This window comes from Stomoxys calcitrans, chromosome 3 (genome assembly GCF_963082655.1).
Source record: "Stomoxys calcitrans chromosome 3, idStoCalc2.1, whole genome shotgun sequence".
NCBI classification, from domain to species: domain Eukaryota; kingdom Metazoa; phylum Arthropoda; class Insecta; order Diptera; family Muscidae; genus Stomoxys; species Stomoxys calcitrans.
In genome coordinates this window covers 88,885,964-88,908,610 of record NC_081554.1, presented here as the reverse complement: position 1 = coordinate 88,908,610, position 22,647 = coordinate 88,885,964, and the positions used below count along the sequence as shown (strand labels likewise).

Below are 22,647 nucleotides of genomic sequence, written 5' to 3'. Positions count from 1 at the left end.
TTCCTATTTAGTAACAGTTGAATGGAGACCAGTTATTGATATTATGAGTAGTGCGGATTCAGCGGCTTTGCTATTCTGAATGTAATGTAGCGAAGGTCAGAGAAGCAGTGTTCCATGCGGACGCTGCAATCCTAAACCTCATCGATTCGATTTTCCAAACTTGTAGTCATATCTAAAACCACCTCCATAATCCTATTAATAAAGGATGCGTTGTTACCCATATTAAGTGTTATTAGGTCGTTAGAATTCAAGATTTCTGCCTGGGCTTGGTCCGTTAATGTTGGTACTACCCCACGAAATGTGGTGATAGTTCGCATTGCTCCCTAATAATTAATTTTCTGTCTGTTTTGCTTCTTCACAAGCCGTTCCAGCTTCGATGTGGGTGGCGGTGTCGAAGAATCGAAAGGCAGATAAAATGATGCCAGGTATGCTCCACCGTCTCCCTCTCTCAGCACTGTTGCATCCGATGTCGAAAAAAAATATATATATTTAAATTTTTCTGACAAATAAAGCAGTTCCTCGGCTGAGTTCCAGTGTGAGCATAGAATAATTGGTAGTTGATATGGTGCTGTCCAGAAACTTTGTTCTGTGTCGTTCATGGCTCATCAATTTAGGCTATTTAAATCCTGCACTTGCTGGTTTCCATCAGAGCGTGTGTTGCCGTTTCGCTCCGGTGGTGGTTTAGCTGGATTACCTTAATCGATAAATATTGGGTTGCCCAAAATGTAATTGCGGATTTTTCATATAGTCGGCGTTGACAAATTTTTTCACAGCTTGTGACTCTGTAATTGCATTCTTTCTTCTGTCAGTTATCAGCTGTTACTTTTAGCTTGCTTTAGAAAAAAAGTGTAAAAAAAGTATATTTGATTAAAGTTCATTCTAAGTTTTATTAAAAATGCATTTACTTTCTTTTAAACAATCCGCAATTACTTTTTGGGCAACCCAATATAAATGTGCTTCTTGGCAGTGGGTGATGATCTCATTATCGGCTTCCTGTTCGTTAGACTACATCGAGTTTCCTGTCACTGCAATGCCTGATGTTTTAGTATTAGGATCTTTGCCTATACTAGTCTTTCAAATCTTGAGTTAATTAGCTTTTTGGAAGTGGGCGATCGTCTTACCATCTGCTCCCTGTTCGATGGGCTACAGTGAGTTTCCTGGCACTGCTCCCCCTTATGTCTCAGTATTAGCATCCTTGTCTATCCTAGTCTTCCGAATCTTAAGGAAATCGGTGATGGTGCCATCGTCGATTTTCTGTTCGATAGTTTGTGTTGAGTCTCTCGTCCCCGCAATGCCTGATGTTTTAGTATAAGGATCTTTGCATATCCTAGTCTACCGAATCTTGAGAAAGACGGTGATGAACTCATCGTCGGCTCCCTGTTCGTTAGGCTGTATTGAGACTCCTGTTCCTGCTCTGCCTTATGTTTCAATATAACGATCTTTGCCTATCCTATTATTTTCAATTTTGAAAAATATATTTTTGGACGCGTAGAACGTCGTGCCCTTAGTCTTAGGCAATCTTGTCATGGAAGTTGGTCAAGGCCCACCACAAGGAAAGTTCCCTTTCCTTCTCCTCCCGAAAATGGTCAAGATCGGGCTATATTTAGATATAGCTTCCGTAGAGAAGAATCTTCATACTAAGGATCTAAAGACTATAAAAGGCGCATTTATTCTCCAATTTTGTTGAAATTTGAAACAGTGAGGAACTTTAAGATTCCGTACATCCAACCCACATATGGTCCAGATCGGACAATATTTCAATAAAGCTGTCATATAGATCGATCATCCGTTTTAGAGCTTAATCACATAAACGGCGCATTTATTACCCGATTTCGCTGAAATTCAGAACAGTTCTCATTTCTTTGAGAACCTATCTGATTTTGCGGATGTGAACATTCGCAAGTTATTGGGCTTTTTAAAGCGATCTGGTTGGTTACACGGTGGGAACTAGAAGGCATTTTTCTTTTTCTGTTCTGTGGTATCACAATGGACGAAACGTCTATGTGAGTCTGATGGCAGACTGCCACTTAAACCTTACCTAAACCTAACCTTATATTAGACTTTACACCGATTTGAACCGTACTGATCAAGTTTGTTGGAATTTCAGCCCAATCAAGTAAAAATTGCGGCTTCTATGGGCTCAAAATGTCATATCGGGAAATCGATTTATATTGGATCTATATCTGGTTATACACCAATTCGGATCATGCTACTAACGATTGTTGCATGTCATAAGGGAACTCCATGTGCGAAATTTCACACCAGTCGGATAATAATTGCCACTTATAGGGGCTCCAGATGCCAGATGGAGATCGGTTTATGTGGGAGCTATTTCAGGTTATACTTGTACACCGATTTGCACCAGCAGTCGTAGGAAGTCACAAAAGAACATAACGTGCAAAATTTCATCCCAATCAAATAATAATTGCAGTTTTCAGGAGCTCAAGAATTCAATTCGAAAGTCCACTTTATATGGGAGCTGTATTCAAATCTGAGCCGATATGACTCATTTGCAATCCCCAACGACCTACACCTATAGAAAATATCTATGCAAAATTTCGAGTGGCTATTAAGCGTTCGACCACATTCCACAGATGGACGGACGGACAAATATGGCTTTATCGACGTAGAATGTCAAGACGATCAAGAATCCTTTTAAATTTCTTGATCCTTTTATATTGCTACCAGTAAAGAGAAACCATGCAAAGAACTTGACAAATAATAGCCATGGTGGATTGCATACAAGATTCGGCGCGAACGAACCTAGTACTCCTACTTGATTAAAATTCCTAGAAATCGATTCTCTAATAAGTTTTCGAAAACGATTTACGATATTACTTTTACTTCGTAAAATTAAATTTTTGTTGCAATTCGCCAAAATTTCAACAAGTTGGTTAACTAAAATAGTTTGTATTTAAGTTTTTTACTTTGGAGCGGATTTTGAGATTGGAAACCGCTCCCGCTTCGCTCTCGCTCCGGCAAAAATAGAGTTGCTCCGCTCCACTCCGTCCGCTCCGTATCCCTGCTCTAAACCTTCGATTTGATGACAACATAACATTGTAGGAAAATGTGGTGGGCATCCAAAAGTTCAGCTCGTCCAAAATTAATAAAATTTGTCCTTCCTTAAAAAACGCTAACATCCACTCTTACATTTCTGTGCTGCCATTACGAAAATCAGTGCGATGCATATTTTCTTTTAAACTCTGAGCTACACAGTAAGAATGTTGTAACGTAAATATTTGCTTAGAGTACCCCAGGATATTTTCTTCATATCTTCATATTTATAAAATAAACGATATGTGTACAGTAAACACAAGTGATTTCCTACAGATTTGAATAAGACACTTTGCGAACAAATTCTATAGAAATTCATTGAAATTCATGTTTCTAAAATAAACAATATTTTTGAAGAAAGAACAAACTTAAAACTTGCATATTCTCTTTATATAGTGAATGTTAATGTAATGAACAAAAATAAATATCTTAGGGCTGCACTCAGCTATGTAAATATGGTCCTTGTCGCAATACGAGTATATGGTAAAAAGGGTTATCACAGGGTTATCACATTAACAATGTAGGCTGAGCTGGTATTTGACAAAAAAAATATATCGTTTTGATAGAACGAATCGGAGCTACAATTTAACTCTTAATAGAAGATATTTCCACTACATAATTGACACCTAGCGGCCACATAAGACCATATAGGCTTTGGGTATATTTTTAAGAACAAGAGCTAGACAAGATTTGCTTCCTCATTCACTCGTTGATCCATACTAAAGGCTATGTTACAATCTTTATAGTTAGTTTTGGCTTGCTTTATAACCCTTTCAACCCTGCAAAATCAGGACATTTTAAGCTATCGCATGTCTTGTTATACAACGATTATTATTACGTCATTATACATACGAATATGCTTCATTAAATCCACTTTCATTTCACTGAGCCATGAACGAGTTGGTGGGATGTCAAATATGTGGTTTCTTTAGACGGCCATTTCGGTGTATCGTTTGTTCTCTCAACTACATGCATATTTTCATGATACGCTTTTCCCCATCTTTTGTTTGTATTTCAGGTGGAAAATCGTGCTCTAAGGTTACGCGAGGCTATGCAACAATACCAGGATGAGTCGGTGCCCTCAGCCTCGGCCTTGAGGCAACAGCAGCAGCACCAACAACAACAGCAACAATTATCTGCTGCACAGCAGGAACAACACCAGATGCCTCACTTTGCCCAACAACAAAACTCAAACAGCCTGCATACGAATGTCATCCAAGCCAGCGTTGATCCTGGCGGGCTGCTACAATCACGTACGGGTGGTTTAAGTCTAAATGGGTTAGCACCTCAGGAGGAAACGTCGCGTGTCATCATACCCAGCGGATTGGCAGCATCACCAAATGGTGCTGCTGGAGGTGGTGGTGGCGGTGGAGATTGGGAGTACTTTGATGAGGCTGGTTATATACGTGGCGGTGCGTTGAGGACCGGAGAAGACCCATACATACGCAATCGGTTCAACCAAGAGGCAAGTGATGCCTTACCCAGCAATCGAGAAATACCCGATACCAGACATCCCATGTAAGTTGAATATAGGATTTTTTTTTTTTTATTTTTCAGTTTACCAATATCCATGTTGTTATTTTTTTCAATACGAGAATATGGAAATAAGGCACACATTCATATGAGGCCATAACATACAATGTATTCATTAGATTGTCGAACGTTATAAAGGAGATTTTCTTTTTTCAAGTATACCCTCAATTTTTTTCCTTTTGATCCCAATTGGCAAAATAGGAAATATAACAGCGAATGGTTAACGACAACCCATGCCGACACGACGACCTAAATGGAACGCAGGAGGGCAGCGATCGCAAAAGTAGCTGACCTGTATGTATTGTAGATGAGGGTAGTAGTGTGAAAACAAATACCTTCGTGAAAAATCGCAATATTCTAAAACACATAAAGTGGTGGTCATGGGGGCACCCCGCCCTTACCGGGCGTTAGGCGGCGCTGAAGGCTCTGGAGTGAGATCGAAACTGGTTAGAGGATGCAAAGAGCTTCTTCGAACCATGGGAATGGCTGTCAGGTTCTGCTGGGTCCCAAACCATCAAGCTATGGAATCAGTGAGACCTCCAATATGCGAGCTACTTGGTAGGATGGACGCCTTCTACGATTACTGCGCGAATAAAGCGTGGGCTAGCGTCGTATATTGTAGGGTGTCCAAAGCCATGTGGTTGAGAGTTTCCCAAAACCGGACGTCTCTTATCTTGTGGCTGACCAAGCATGACTTAGGACTTCTTATGGGAATCCTGAATGGTCATTGCAGCGTCAGGTCTTTGATGTCGCTCTGAGTGAAGGGAGGGGCGGACTTCTGCAGAATGTGCGGTGACAAGGAGAAGTTGGAGACTGTCGAGCACCTTTTGTGTCACTGTCCCGTAATTGCGAGAGAAGACATAGGATAATGGGTGAACACCTTTTTCCGAACTTGCATTCCCTACAATCTCTTAGCGCCCTTGTTATTCTTAAGTTCTGTAGAGGACTGATTTGGCTGACCGAATCATACTCTAGATGATGAGATTTTTCTTCTTGTCCAATGTGTTAATTTTGTTTTTTTGTCTTCTTCTCTTCTACTATCTTCTATGGTGAAGACAATGGACCCAAGGTCTCCGTGTGAAGCGACTACTAACCGAGGTGCCCCCGTGCTCCCCAACCTCACCGATGTGATGGTCATATAATTAGGGACACCGTTTTTATACCCACCACCATAGGATGGGAGTATACTTATGTAGTCATGCCGTATGTAACACCTTGTGGTGACACCTCAATTACCAAAGTATTTCTTAACATAGTTGGCATTGCCTGTTGCAAAATTTACTTTAAACTCCAATACATGAAATTGTACATTTTATTTTTAAGTAGGCTATGATTTTTACCTTTAATTGTTTTCTTTTTATTCTGTTCTGTTCATGTTAATTTTGTTATTTTCTTTTGCTTATTGTAACCAAGAGGCCTTGATTTTTTGTCTTATATACATATGTGACATCACATTTGAAATTTTTTTGAGTCATCTTTTAAACTTCGTAAAATAAACATTAAAATAGTTCCTTTTTATAAAAAATAATTGTGGTGCGTTCTATTTTTGTGGGTTTCTCTGCTAGCCGCCACAAATTTGGTGACCCCCGACAACTGTTTGAATACGTATATCAACTTTTTGTGCCCAAAAACGCATTGAGGAATATGTCGACGTCAGAAGGCAGTTCTTCAACATCAATGGAAATTTCTCGCGTAGGGATTAAAGCCCCACCATTTTGGCATGCGGATCCCTGGCTTGGCTTAAACAAATGGAATCGCAATTTTTAGTGAAGAAAAAATTCAAATTAAATTTATTCTAAACAAATATTTCATTACAATTTTTATTATGACAAAATTTCATATAAATAATATTCTACAAAGACAACATTTAGCTGAGGTGAAGGTTGCCTTAAAATGTTTTTTCTTAGGGACAAAATTGTAATAAAATTCCAAGCAAAAACCAAATTTTTTTCCAAAAAAAATTTAATAATATTTTTCTAGTCACAAAATTTCTGCGTAATATTCTGTTATGACAAAACTTCAGCATTGGCCGAACCTAAAACAAAATTTCTTTACAATTGTTCTGAAGACAAAATTTTTATAAAAAAAAATGTTAGTGAATTTTTTTAAGGACTAGCTTTCAGCGAAGAACTCTCTAAAAACAACATAACCTCGAGATTATTTTTGAAAACCAAAATTTAAATTTTGCATACATATTTCTAAAATCTTTTTACTATGCTTATCTATCCCAAACAATATTTTCCTAAAATTTTTTCTATAAAAATGGTTAAAGAAAAAAATTTAACCCATTACGCCTGATCGTTGTACAATTTTGATGAAATTTTATCTCTATATATGAAAGAGACGAGTGATTGACTGACTGATTAAAGCCCAGCCCAAAAGGCTAAATCTAGAGTCATGAAATTCAGCACGAATGTTGGTCCTGGGTCGTAGGCGCGTGATAAGATGGGGTTTTGTGATATTCGTACATTTAGGTACTAAAGAGTGTGAAATAGTGACTTTTTACCCAGGGCGAACTGATGGGGCTAGAATTATAATTTTGGGCTTAAATTAAGGATTTAAGGACAAAAAGAAAAGATTTGGTGACAAAAATTTGCCAAAAATAGTACCGGAAGTGGGAAAAATGGTAAGTTTAGTACCAAAATTGGTACATTTTGTTACCTTGTTTGTTAATTGGGCTAGAGCTTTGAGTTTTAGAACATTTATAAACAAAAAAGTACCAAACAAGTAAAAAGCCGTTAAGTTCGGCCAGGCCGAACTTTGGATATCCACCACCTCGGGTATATATGTAAACCATCATTCATCAAAATTAGGTGGAAATCGAATACCTTATGTCCCATAGCAGTTATATCGAAATATGTTCCGACTTGGACAAAACACTAATAAGAACAAGTCATTGTTCAATTGTGTATAACAAAATATTGGTCTTTTTAGTAGCTATATCTAAAAATAAACCGATCTGAACCATATACAACATGGATGTTGAAAAGCCTAACATAAGTCACTGTCTGTCCCAAATTTCGGGAACATTGGACAATAAATGCGCCTTTTATGGGCCCAAAACATTAAATCGAGAGATCGTTCTATATGGCAGCTAAATTCAAAACTGGACCGATCTGAGTCAAATTGAAGGGGGATGTCGAAGGGCCTAACACAACTCACTGTCCCAAATTTCAGCAAAATCGGATAATAAATGTGGCCTTTATGGGCCTAAGACCCTAAATCCGCGGATCGGTCTATATGGGGGCTATATCAAAATATAGTCCGTATAGCCCATCTTTGAACTTTACCTGCTTATGGACAAAAAAAGAATCTGTGCAAACTGATTTCAATAGACAGACGAACAGACGGACGGATATGTCTAGATTTTTTTTTTGTCTTTGATTTTTACGCTGATCAAGAATATATATACTTTGTAGGGTCGGAAATGGATATTTCGATGTCTTGCACACGGAATGACAAAATGAATATACTCCCATCCTTCGGTGGTGGGTATTAAAAGGTACGAAATAAGCAAACTTTGCATAGCGCGAGCGGGTAGAGCTAGAACTTCGAAATTTGACTTACATGATTGTTGTTCCGAAATAAAGGGGTAGAAAGAAAAAATATAAAAAATAGTAATGGAAACGGAAGGAATGTACGTTTAGTACCGTATTTGATACCATTTCATAGTTTCTTTACGAATTGAACCATAGCTCTGAAATTTAACATGTCGATTCCACTAAAAATTTATGTTGGCTGACTAAGTAAGTTTCACACGTCATATATATTGGTACCAAAAGATACGAAATTGCTTATTACCTTTAAAGTGAACGGAGACAGACAGACGGACATGTCTAGATCGTTTTAGATTTTTACGATCAAGATTATATATGCCTTTTAAAGTCGGAATTGGATATTTCGATGTGTTGCAAACGGAATAACAAAGTGAATATACCCCCATCCTTCGGTGGTGGGTTCAAAAGTTGACGGATTTATTGAGAAATAGTTGAACAACACCAGGCCAACATTTTGATATTTTAACATTAAACTACATCATATATCGTTAACGGTGGTCGTATGAACCCCCATCCTTCGGTAGTGTGTATAAAGAAGAAAAAATGTAGGGTTCCGAAATTTTGCGCTAAGACTGGATATCTTTATCCGTTCACAAATGGCCGACTTATTTCCACTATTTTTCCCTTTACCACTGGGCAATTCTTTCTGATAAAACTACCACAATATTTATGGATATTCTTCGGAATCGGTTCTGATTTAGATGTAGCTCCTATATATATTTTCGTTCGATTTTGAATAATACTGCAATAATTTGGTGATTTTTTGAAAGTAAAACAAAACATTTAAGATTTGGATACAGCTCCGATTTATGTATATTTTCGTCCTATTTGAACTAGTATTCCATAAATGTGTACATTTGTCAACCAATCCTCACTGAATATGGCATGAAATAGTTTGTTGAGATTATTGACGAAAATCATTGAAATTGATTCAGATTTAGATATCGCTCCTCACAAATGACTATCTCAAACCCTCAAAACCGGTTCATATGTAAGGCTATCGCCCAATATAGTGTCGGTGTATATGTTTCATATAATAGTGCAAACTTATTTAAAATTTTTATATAGAAAATATCTGTAGTACATTTGAATGTGATGAAAGCTTTATTAAGTTGAGATATTTGATAAAAGATTACCTGTTCAATAATCTTGTTCAGCATCCATGAAATTGTTTTGCCTTTCGTGTTGCTTTATTAGGTATTCCGAATAGCAAACATTATCAATCAAACCATTCTCTAGAAGTCTTTATTTTCTAATAATCACCATAAGTAAAACTAAACATTCAAAAAGACATTTTGGCCATTTGGCTTATCCCCCTAATCTTGCTTTCGCCTGATAAATGATAACCAATGATTTAATTTTTCTTTTCCCTATTGTTCCATCTGTTGCATGAGAGATGGTTATTTACTGCTCCATTGGAGTCCCATGAAATGAAATTGATGATGTTATCTATTCCAATCTGCTGCTGTTGTTCAAGATTCTACAATACCTCCCCCAAAAAAACATAATGGGATTTATGCTTTGGATGATTAACACTGGGCTGCAGTATTGCATAAGGTGTAGAAATTTGTATGGGGTTTCTTCTTACCTTTGCCTTACCAAATATTTGTGTACCAATACCCACGAATACCTTGAAAGCGGTATTTTGATACGGGAAAGAAATATTCGAACTCTTATGTATACGGATAACATTGTCGTCATGACTGAAGAACTAAAAATTTTACCAAGTATGATTCATAACCTGGAAGAATATTGTAATATGTAGATGAGCAAATCGAAAATTATGGCCTTTAGGAACGGCGTAGGTGCCTTGGCAGCAGTAGTCGAAAGTAATGCCTCATGCTCACAACCAGTCGTCAGATTATTTAATGAGGAAGAGACGAATAAACCAGAGAGATGCACCCCCCAGCCTTAAAGTAAAGGTGCTGTTTCCGATCCAGACATCGATTGTGTGAATGAAAAGTCATCGCTAAATAAAAAGACCGAGGAAGCAATCCGGTGCACGACAAATGGGACAAAGAATATGTACCAGCAGTCCAATCGGGCGGAAAGGCAGGATGCTGGAAGGGATGGAACTAACATTCCAGGCAATTCTACGGAAGCTGAAAAGAGAATCAGATCATCTGACGACCACAACACTTCTAAAATTCTGAAAAAGAGCTCGCCGTGTTGCATGTAATAGAAGAACGCTTCGATGCTAAGACGTACACATGGTGGTATGCATTGACACCGAGGGGGCTTTTAACAATGTGCGGACCGACACATTGATCCAATCCCTAGACCAGTACCGGGTGGACCGGGTCCTTAGAGACTGGATAAACCATATGCTAAGGCACAGGTGGATAAATTGTGTGTCCCATGACATAAACATAATGGAGAAAGTGGCACAGGGCACGCCACAGGGGGGTATTTTATCGCCACTCCTATGAGTGACCACCATAAATGACCTATTACCAATGCTGACTGAGGGGGATTTGAACCCGTCTGCTACGCAGACGATGTTGTAATACCTCTAAAAGGTAAGGATCCGATTCAGCTATGCAGCAGGGCCGAAAGGGTCTTGCAGATGGCATACGACTGGGTTAGACCAGGGGGTCTCAATGAAAACCCAGAAAAGACTGAAATATGCCTGTTCACGAGAAAGACGAAGATGGGCCAATTTGACGCGCCACGTTTCCTCAATAGAACGATTTCGATATCTGACAAGGTTAAATGCTTCGGAGTGATCTTGGACAATAATCTAAATTGGAAGTTTCATATTCAGGAGCATACTGAGAAGGCTTACAGATGTTGGGCACTATGTAGACGAAATGCGGCTTGAATACGAGAATAGTTCACTGGCTCTACACTAGCGTGATTAAACCAATACTTACTTATGCCCCAGTTTAGTTCATTGTGATGAAGAAAAAGTATAACCGACGGATAATACAACAGGTTTAGAGAACACGTTGTCTTGGAATAGGGGGAGCGATGAGGACGACGTCCACTAGCCACTACGAGGGGAGAATGGATAAAGGATAGGAACAGGTCATACCATCGTGATATAATAGAGGCGACGATAGGAAAGCCGGGTGGATTAGAAGAGTTTTCCGATCGCATACCTGAGATCACACTTAAGGTCGAGGGCGGAACAATACAGCCAGTGGCACAGTCGTACATTGGCGGAACTCTGATATTGTAATCTGAAAGATCGTGCTATACAGGTGGATCAAAGCTGGAGGACAGAGTGGCCCTGGAGGTCTTTATTGAGAACCCAAGCACTGAGATCTGTTTTCGACTGTCTGACCATAATATGAGCCTGCAGGCAGAGATCGGGGCGGATAACTGAGATCACACTTGACGTCGAGTACGAGACAAGACTGCCAGAAGCACAGTCTTGCATTGACAGAACTTTGGTATTGCCATCTGGGAGATCGTGCTATACAGCTGAATCAAGCTGGAGGACAGAGTGGCCCTCGAGGGCCACTGAGATCTGTTTTCGACTGCCTGACCATAATATGATCCTGCAGGCAGAGATTCGGGCGTTCACGGAATATGTGAGATGGTGTGGTATTCACGCGAGGGCGAGCAGAGTTGCTGTTTTTGATAGGTTCCTACCAACATTGGTAGGTTTTTATTCTCTTGGTAGGTTGGTAGGCCGACCTCAATTTTTGGTAGGCTTTCCCAACATATGAATACCAAGTTAATTACAGAAAAAACCGCCGGGATAACCCAAAATCATTGCACTTTATGTCGTTTCTGTGTTTTTGTTAAGTTCTGATATTGACTGTAACTGGTACAAGTGTTACGGGATCTCTCCAAATTTAGTAAATTCTGGGTAAGAAATGCGACTTTTGTGTGTTCAATGCCTTCAATCTGCATACAAATATGGTCAGACTGGATCCAGATGTTGTGGGGTACATGCAACTCACTGTAACGTCGAAAATGGGTAGTAAAAGCGCATTTCTGAACGGGAGATCACTTTTTCCAAACTCGGTACAGTTGCTCATTGAATTCGGGGCAAAAATACGAATTTTATGAATTCAAGATTTCTTATCTGGAGATGGGTTTAAAGGGAACTAAGTCAAGATTTAGGCCATCTTAGGCTATAATGACGATCTTAGGTTGTAAAGTATAATGCGTTGTGTTGCGAATGGAGTAGCAAAATATACAACCCTTTGGTGGTGGATATAAAAGCATATAGCGCATTTTTGGCTTGTAGAACATTTGTTAGGTTTTCCTCGTGTTTGGTACAATTTTTCTTAAATTTTGGTAAGAAATTATTTTCTTGAGCGGCAATACTGGTCACGAGCAGTCTTGGAGTGTAATAAGGAGAATAACGCATTCTCTGAGGATGGAACAATCCGCATCGATTGAGTGCCGAGTCATAGCGGAGTAAGGGGGAATTAGAAAGCAGACGATATGGCAGTGAAGGCAAGAGGACTGCCATCAATACACTTGGTTAACCCGAAGCCCTTCGGGTCGACGCAGTCCGAGTTAAGGGCATGCGCTACGAACGCAACGTTCGGTAGGGCTACGAAAATCAAAAATCCTATGGGGAGATCCGGATTGTGAGAAGACGAGGCTATTATTGAAAGGGAGTTAGCAGGAGGTCAGTACAACTTTCAGTATCATACCAGGACACATGCTCACTTATCACTTATGCAAAATCTGTGAGGCAAGTGATAGCATATGTAGCAAATGTGGGGAAGATGATGAGACATTGGAGCATTTCCTATGTCCTTGCCGGCTTTTGCGGCTTCCAGACACCAGCACTTTGTGTATGAAAAGTATCTCTTTTATATAAAATTCAATTTGTGTTTGTTTGATTGTTTGTCGGTTTGTTTGTTTGTTCCGTATTGACTCAAAAACGGCTTAACCGATTGCCTTGAAATTTTCACAGATTGTGTAGTTTGGTCTGGAAGGAAACATAGGCTATATAATTTTTTCATATCGAAAGGGGGTCGGACCCTCGCCCTAGCCAAAAATAAAAGTGAACCGATCGAGACAATATGGGACTCAAATGAAAGGTATTCAGGAGTAGAGTACGAATTTCATATTAAAAATTGGTTCCAAGTACCTGGGGGCCGCCCCAGCCCCAAAACCCCTTAAAATAGGTTCATTTGACGATCATGACAACATGGGACTCAAATGAAAGGTATTCGGGAGTAGATTACGAATATGATCAGGACGTAGGAATACGCTCTATACGAATCTGGCATACAAATTCATGTCGAAGTATAGGAGGTCACCCCACCCCACAAAAATGCCCAAAATTGGCACATTAGCTAATGACGGATATATGGGACTCGGTTTGTTTGTTCCGTGTAGACTGAAAAACGCCAGATCCGATTTTCTTAAAATGTTCGCATATTGTGTAGCTTGGTCTGGAAGGAAACATAGGCTATATAACTTTTCGGTATCGGAAGGGGGACGGACCCTCCCCTTTAAGCCAAATACACAACCCAAAATCAAAAGTGGACCAATCGGGACATTATAGGTATCAAAGAGAGTAGTATACGACTATAAAATTTGAGTCTAAGTATCCATCGGGCTGCCCCAACCCCAAAACTCCCCCAAACAGTCATATTGGATGTTCATTTCAATATGGAGCTCAAATGAGAGGTATTCGGGAGTAGATTTCGAATCTGGCATACAAAATCAGATCGAAGTATAGAGGATCACACTACCCCTCAAAAACGCCAATAGACCCATTGTGGCTAATTGATATTTGGCTGAACCGATTTCCTTAAAATTTTCGTAGATTGTGTACGTTTGACTGGAAGGAAACATTGGCTATATAATTTGTAGGTATCGGGTGGAGGCGTTCGTAGTCAAACGAAAGGTATTTGAGACCAGAAAACGAATATGGTATTGAAATTTGGGTCCAAGTACCTAGAGGCAAATTCTCACACATCAATGAGTGCTTTCTGATTCAAGTTTAAACTCAATGATAAGGAACCTTTTTAATACCTGTGTCCGAACGGCGTCCGCAAGTGCGATACCTCTTTGGGGGAAATTTTTTAAATGACCATGTATGGCATTGTACCTCGCAAATGTGGTCAACATTAAGAGGGGATAGACACCGCTTTGTCCGATGGTATCGCCAGGACTTGAACGCGTTTAGCGTCATAGGCTACAATGGCACGAATTCGATGTCCGCATTCAGGGCGAAGTGTCCCCACCCTAATAAAATATTAGAGAATTAAAGAAGGCTAGTATATTGTAATTTGGTCTGATGTTCACCATATATCGAAAGTAAGCATGCACAAATGTGTAGATAGTCTACATGGTGGATATATCAAACGTCTCTGATTAAAATTTAACATGGACTCACTGGCTTGACAAGATCAAATTTAAACATGACTCGGAACCATTTGGTATACCCAACTAGTAAGGAAAGGCAAAAGTCGGGCGGTGCCGATTCTATAATACCCTACACCTACACAAAGTGGGAGCTATATCTAAATCATAACCAAATATGGTGGACCTCGGCGGATGTTTTCAGTTGAGTTATTAAACAATCCGTATCAAATGTCGAACAAATATGTTCAAATTGTAATAAATTCGGTTAACAAACGACAAAATTATTGCAAATTAGCCAAAAATTGACAAATATATACATGGGAGCTACCTCTAAGTCTGAACCGATTTTGAACAAACTTCTTAAATATTGTGGTAGGCATCGAAGAAAGTGTTGTGCACAATTTTGGCAATATTGGGAAGATTGGTTAATAGATGCTCTTGCAGTGGCTCTAGGAGTGCAAATCAGGCGATATATATATGAGAGCTATATTTAAATCTGGACCGATTTCAATGAAATTCACCAGTAATGTCGAGAGTCATAGGAGAATCTTTCCTGCCAAATTTCGATATAGTCAGCTAACAAATTACCATTTTATTGCATTATTACTGCAAATCGGACGAACTTTATCCAAATCTGAACCGATTTTTTTCATTCAATTTCAATAGGCTTCGTCTCTAGGCCGGAAAACATGCCCATACTAAATTTGAAGACGATCGGATGAAAATTGGGACCCATAGTTTGTACATAAATTAACACGGGGAAATGGACAGACGGACATACAGACGAACATAGCTAAATCGAAAGTGATTCTGAGTCGATCGGTATACTTATCAATGGGTCTACCTCTCTTCCTTTTGGGTGTTACACCACAGAAGTGGTGTAGGGTATAATAATAGCCCGTGGCACTGTAGTGCGGTAGTATATATATTTACTTTTAGTGCCACCAATATTAAGCATTTAATATTGCTGCCATTTCATGTAGACATGTGTTGTACAATGCTCGACTTTTTCGTTAATGCATATCTCTATTTTTTTGTTGCAGGTGCCGCAGTAAAGGATATCGCAAGGATTTGCCTGAGACCAGTGTGATTATTACATTCCACAATGAAGCCAGATCCACTCTACTGCGGACCATTGTGAGGTAAGCAAAGAGAAAGCCAAGAGACATTTTGGAAATCGATGTACGTGGCCACTGCCATTGGCACTGGCATAACTGTTATTTGTTTTTCACTCCTTCATTTAAGCCCCTGAAATAAATTAACAGCCATATTTTATTTATCTGCTTTATTCTTGTTATCGCTTCACATGCCACCGAACCATGGTTATGCCATGCAGTGTTCTTAATCGCAGCCCCGAGCATTTAATACGTGAAATTATTTTGGTGGACGACTTCAGTGATCACCGTAAGTATAAATCATGTGATTATCGAAAGGATTCAGAAGCCAGATTATTACAATGCTTACGCCTCGTTGCATTTCGTTGTGTCTGCTTTCAGCTGAGGATGGTCAAGAATTGGCGAAAATCGACAAGGTACGCATTATACGCAACGACAAACGTGAAGGTCTAGTTCGCTCACGAGTGCGAGGTGCTGACGCAGCCATCTCTGAAGTACTTACCTTCCTCGACAGCCACGTGGAGTGTAATGAACAGTGGCTCGAGCCGTTACTCGAACGCGTGAGGGAGGATCCCACGCGTGTGGTGTGTCCCGTCATCGATGTCATCAGCATGGACAATTTCCAATACATTGGTGCATCAGCTGATTTGCGTGGTGGTTTCGACTGGAATTTAATTTTCAAATGGGAGTATTTGAGTCCGGCCGAACGCACAGTCCGTCAGCATGATCCGACCACAGCCATTCGAACGCCCATGATTGCCGGTGGTCTCTTTGTAATTGACAGGGCCTACTTTAACAAGCTTGGCAAATACGACATGAAGATGGATGTGTGGGGTGGCGAGAACCTCGAGATCTCATTCCGAGTGTGGCAATGTGGTGGCAGCCTGGAAATTATTCCGTGCAGTCGTGTTGGCCATGTGTTTCGCAAACGTCATCCGTACACGTTTCCTGGCGGCAGTGGCAATGTGTTTGCACGCAATACTCGACGAGCTGCTGAAGTGTGGATGGATGATTACAAGCAGTACTATTATGCCGCAGTGCCGTTGGCCAAGAATATTCCATTTGGCAAGTGAGTATCGTGAGCAACGTGTCAGTGTTTGACAAACGAGTTTTCCTCCCTGCTTCGTCCTTCTTAGGCCTTTTGTTGGCTTTTCCTCCCCCTCATATTTTTTATTTGCCAACGATTTGATTGGACCACGGACAGACAGAATGTCCATGGGGGCCAGTGTGGGATGTGGAAAATTTTTTTGCGTGTGCGGTTGTAATGAGAATATGTTTGTGGTTTAAACACTTTTGCATGATTTAGTGGATACAGTGGGATCTCATGCGGGTATGTTTAAAGAATTTGTTGTTGTCAGCTGCCATAGTGCACACGCTGTCTTTCACGTATCTAAACCTAAACTTGAATTATAATTCTGGGAAATCATAAAATGTTTTACAAAATGATTGATTCTCTCATAATTGTTGATGGTGTTGGTAAAACTTTTAAATTTTTAACTTATAATGAAATTGGACACAAAGTTTGAGCTTAAGTGAATGTTTTAAAAACTTTTTGGTTCCGATGGATGTTAAAGGCCTATTAGAGTAAAATTTTTGTCTATTAAGGGCAAAATCATTGATATACTGTGCTAAGCAATCATCAACACTTCGCCGTGCCGTGCTGTGCTGGTAAAACAAAACGGTTTTCTTGAAGTTGCCGTAACGAAACGAAACTAAGATGTTGATGTGGCCCTTCTAATACATAACTTGCATTTAGAACATTGCAAATTTTGCTCATGAACATTACACTAAGGAACAGCGGCAAGCTTCCCACATATCAATAAGGGCAGTCCGATTCAAGTTTAAGCTCAATGATATGGGGCCTCCTTTTTATAGGCAAGTCCGAACGGCGTATCACAATGCGACACCTCTTTGGAGAGTAGTTTTTACATGGCATAGTACCTCACAAATATTGCCAGCATTAGAAGGGAAAACCACCGCGGAAAATTTTTTCTGACCTCTGCGCTACGATGGCCTCCATTTTAGAAGATTTTTAACCAAAATATAACAGAAATACCACAGTGAGTAGTATCGAAAAATGATCCCTAGAATACCATAAATGAGGAGATATGATTAAAATTTGTAATCGTAGGTCAGCGCGGGCCAAATTTTAGCATGTCCTCCATACATGAAATCGTATGGCCCATTTGCAATTTCCAACCACCAACATCAAATTAAAGATGTCTGCGAACATGTTGAAGGAATCTACCCCAGATGACACCACAGGGAGGTCATTGTCCACAAAGGAGATGAGGAAGGGACCAATTTAGACGATAATGGCATACCAATTAACCGTGTTATTAACTTAGACCTGGACTTTGCCAATTTATTCAGAACCGTTTTTTTCTTGTATTCTGAAATAGTTTTTATACCTCTATCATAGGATGGGGATATACTTACTTCGCAATTTCCTTTGTAATACCTCGTAATATTCGTCTAAGACCCCATTTATTCTTGATCGTCATACAATTAATTCGATTTGGCCATTTCTGTCCGTCCGTCTATTAGTGGAGTTCGGTTGGAATTGTGAACGGGCCAAATCGGTTCATGTTTTGATATAGCTTCCATACAAACCGATCCCCGGTTTTGACTTCCTGGGCATTAAGGGGCTGCAATTTTAATCCGATATGCCTAAAATTTGGTTCAGACTTTCAACATCTTTGGTTAAGACTTTCAACATCTGCGCCAAGTTTGACCTGAATCGGTTTATGATTATGATTGGACTTCTTGAGACCCTAGATACCTGAATTTTCGTCCGATTTAGCTGAAATTTAGCAAAAGAACTTTGGGTCAGACTTTCAACATCTGTGCCAGGAATGACCTGAATCAGTTTACGAACTGATATAGACGCCTTAAGAATCGATCTCAGGATTTGACTTTTTGAGCCAGTTGCCTACAGCGGAACCTGTCTCCTTGGGTGGAGAGAATGTTCCATTTACAGAAAGGGCAAAATACCTTGGTTTTTGCTGGTCATGAAATTGAACTTCAAATCCAACATTTTGGAAAGGACTAGAAAGGCCATTCTTGCCCTATACACCTGCAAGAGAGCCATTGGCAAAAGTTGGGGGTTTAGACGTCGCGTCATGCATTGGGTATGTATTGCAGTTGTCAGACCTATAATGCTATATGGTGTTGTGGTCTGGTGGACGGCGCTTCAAAAATCCAGCTATTGCTCAATACTTAACCGGATCCAAAGGATGGCTTGTTTATGCATCACAGCCGCACTGAGGACGACACCATCTGATACACTGAATGATACGAACTAGAAGGCATCTTCCTTCTTCTATTCCTGTGATATTACAATGGACTAAAACGTCTAAGTGAGTCTGATGGCAGACTGCCACTTAAACCTAACTTAACCTACACTGAATTTAATGCTACATCTTATGCCTTTGGACATTGTTGCTAGACATATTGCAGCGACCACTGCCGTGGGGTTAAGGGAGCTTCCTCATTGGTCATGTGGCGGCTACGGACCCTGTGTTATCCTTGATGCAATATCCGATGATCCAGGCAGCGTAGAGTACACCTTACCTGAGACGCTTTTCGATAAAAAGTACTGTATCACTATTCCTGATTGAACCGATTGGATCTACGATATCCCTGGTAACAGAAGTAACATAGACGTCTATACGGATGGTTTCAAACTAAAGGACCAGGTGACCTTTGGGCTGTACTCTAAAGATCTAGAACTGATCATATCGAAAAGGTTACGCGACCAATGCAATGTGTATCAAGCGGAGATCCTTGCAATTAAGGATGTGGTGGAATGGCTAAGACATAATGTCATTACAACGATTGGCATAAATAACTTCTAAGACAGCCAGGCAGCCAACAAAAACAGCTCTCGACTGTCGCGGGTCTCTCAACGAAATGGCTGAACAGTTTAATATTCAGGTGTTCTGGGTGCCGGGCCACAAAGATATCCCAGGGAATTCTAAAGCGTAGGAGCTTGCGAGACTAGGAACTACACTACACATTTCAGGGATAGTGGAATCTGTGGGTATGCCTCTAGCGACATATTAGCTAAGATTGCAGGAATAGGCCCGACCGACAACGAATGATAGATGGTCACAAAGAACTATGTGGACTAATCTAGACGCGAAGAGGTCTACCGCTTTGCTGTTATTGGCTGGAACAGATTGAACCCCTAAATGCCTCAATTTTTATCCGTTTGGCTAAAACTTGCCCAAAGGGCTTTTGTTCTGACTTCCAACATCCATGCCATGTATGATCAGAATCTTACATATAAAAATCAATTTGTGTTTGTTTCTAGGTTTGTTTGTTTGTTTGTGTGGTCCTTATAGACTCAGAAACGGCTGAACCGATTTTCTTGAAATTTTCACAGATGGTGCATAATTATCCCGTGGATAAAATAGGATACTACATTTTTGACATCTGAAGGGGGTCAATTTGGGACTCAAATGAAAGATCTTTGGGAGTAAAGCACGAATCTGATATCAATATTCGGGAAAAGTGTCTATGGGGCCACCCCACCCCCAAAACTCCACCCAAATAGGAAGTATTTGCTGACTATTGCAATATGAGGCACAAACAAGAGGGTTTTTAGAGTAGAATACGAATCCGATATAAATTTGTCAAGGCCAACTCACTGGGAGCTATGGGGCTCAAATTAATGGTATTTGGGAGTAGACCACGTATCTGATATCAACATTAGGAACCAACTGTCTAGGGAACGTCCCACCACCATTACAATCCCCAAATAGGACGTATATGCTCACCAAGACAATTTGGGTCTTAAAGAGAGGGGGACTAAATATTCATAGTTTTTAGGGTCAATATCCCATACCTATTTATATTTGGGATATATACATATTTGCTGACTTTTGCAATGTAGGACCATGTATATTTAGGGCATTAGGACATTTTTCGACCATGCCAAAATGTGGCTCAAATGAAAGGTATTTGAGATTAGAAAACGAATTTGATAACCTATTTTGGGGTCATGTGTTTAGGGGACGCGTGTAAACTCCCCTAAACCAATGGCAATATGGGGTTTACATATATGGATATTTTCTCAGGGCCAAGTGCCCCCGAAAACACCTCTAAATCAAATATCATGAGAATATCGGGCTGAAATATAGTATTTTAAGAATAGAATACACCTTACATCCAAACTTAAATTCGTAGACCAATTAAGATCATATGGGATTCAGATAAAGGCACTTATATTGTTAAACTGTTAGTCAAGCTATACACTATTTTCGTAGCATGGTATTCCACTAAAAGCTATTTAATTGTCGAAAAAAAATATTCCAAGGAAAATTCTGACTAGCTGACCCAAACGGTTTAAAATTGAGGCATCTAGAGACTCAAGGTCAGCTAGTCGGTCTATAGACTGAAAGAGCACTCATATAAACCGATCGCCGGATTTGACTTCTTGAGTCTCTAGATGCCTCAATTTTAAACCGTTTGGCTAAAACTTGACTCAAGAGCATGTGTCCTGACTTCCAACATCTGTGCCAAGTATGATCCGAATCGGTCTATAAACTGAACCGATCCCGGATTTGACTTCTTAAACACCGAAATGCCTAAATTTTAGGAAAGAACTTGACTCCTAATCTTGTGCTCTGACTTTCAACATCCATGCCAAGTATGATCCGAAATAGTTTATAAACTGATATAGACCTCATAAAACCCGATCACCGGATTTGACTTCTTGATCTTAGTTTTTGAGCGATTTGGCTGAAATGTAGTACATAAAGTACATGTGAGTCCCCCAATACTCACAACGAATCCTTTCCGCACCAAAACCGAAACCCCGATATGTCTTCTTGACACCTACGAGCCCTCAATCAAGATAATTCAAATGCAAACTGAGTTTATAAGGATTAATTTTCCATTTTCTCCTCCAAAATCGAAATCCCGATATGTCTTCTTGAGACAATAGAACCCTCTATCAAAGTAATTCAAAAACAAACTGAGTTTATAAGGATTTATTTTCAGCAGAATCCATGGTGGTGGGTACCAAAGAACTTAGAATCCTTTGACATCGTTTGTCAAATATTTTTCATGGAATAATAAAATTGACAAAACTTGAATTTACCCCATACCATATAAACTTATTGTATAGACTGTTCCCCAATATCAATTCCTTTCCACGTCCTCTGGTTTATACCCGGGGGCAAGATAAACTATAAGAAGAAAATCATCGTCCATCAACCTAATTTCCTGTAGGATCTTATCAACGGAAGTTATCGAAAATTTTATAAAAAATTCCAATCAAACCTTTCCACCGCTTCGTTGTCACCCAAATACTGCCATTGCAGTTGAATGGCAAAGTGTCTGGGTTTTTATTTGGCTTCTCTCTGGAGGCAATTCAACATTTCCTGTTATTTGACCACTTTGTTTTTTTTTATGGCAATGATGTCCGAATATTTGTCCGTTTCCTGTTTGTCATTGCCTGAGTGGATGAAGAAGGCTTGTCATCGTTGTGTGTGCATGTGTTCGTTTTACACATTCAATGTTTGTTCGTGGAAGAAATTTATTTAATCCTCTTCATTTATCTTATTTCTTTCCTTTCGGACTCTGTTCTATGTGTATAGTGTCCTCCGTTTTGTTTTTTGCTGCGGGTGGGCTGAAAATTTATTTTTGGGAATTTACGAATTACGTTTAAGTTATTTATGCTACATGGAAAACGCAAACACCAACATATACCTACTCGTATGTATTAATTTTGTTCCATTTCTGGTTATTTTTTCGTTTTCGTTTTCTTCCTTTTTGTACTCCATTTCCGTGTGGACTTTCTATGCAGCGTCGACGACCGCTTGGCTCTCAAGGAGAGGTTACATTGCAAACCTTTTAAATGGTACTTAGAGAACGTTTATCCTGATTTACAAGTTCCTGATTCATATGAGTTTGGTCAATTCCGCCAAGGTGAATTCTGTTTGGATACCATGGGAAATTTAGCGGATGGCACAGTGGGTAAGTAGACACACGCACACTCTCTCATACACATTGCTATACAAATAAACGTATTTATGGTCATGTGGCGTATATGTATTCACACGCATATTCATTCCCCGAAAGCCATTCTATGGAAT

At 39.7% G+C, this 22,647-nt stretch overlaps 1 protein-coding gene across 2 annotated transcripts in view; it reads left to right on the top strand.

Annotated features, from left to right (window-relative positions):
* The window catches only part of LOC106085942 (polypeptide N-acetylgalactosaminyltransferase 2), a 401,345-nt gene that overhangs the window by 363,339 nt on the left and 15,359 nt on the right, over positions 1 to 22,647 (top strand). For both annotated transcript variants that reach the window (XM_013250428.2, XM_013250427.2), the window contains exons 3-7: positions 4,073 to 4,572; positions 15,473 to 15,571; positions 15,766 to 15,833; positions 15,926 to 16,613; positions 22,359 to 22,528. In XM_013250428.2, the coding sequence (XP_013105882.2) occupies positions 4,073 to 4,572; positions 15,473 to 15,571; positions 15,766 to 15,833; positions 15,926 to 16,613; positions 22,359 to 22,528 (1,525 nt within the window). The remainder of the gene's footprint in view (positions 1 to 4,072; positions 4,573 to 15,472; positions 15,572 to 15,765; positions 15,834 to 15,925; positions 16,614 to 22,358; positions 22,529 to 22,647) is intronic.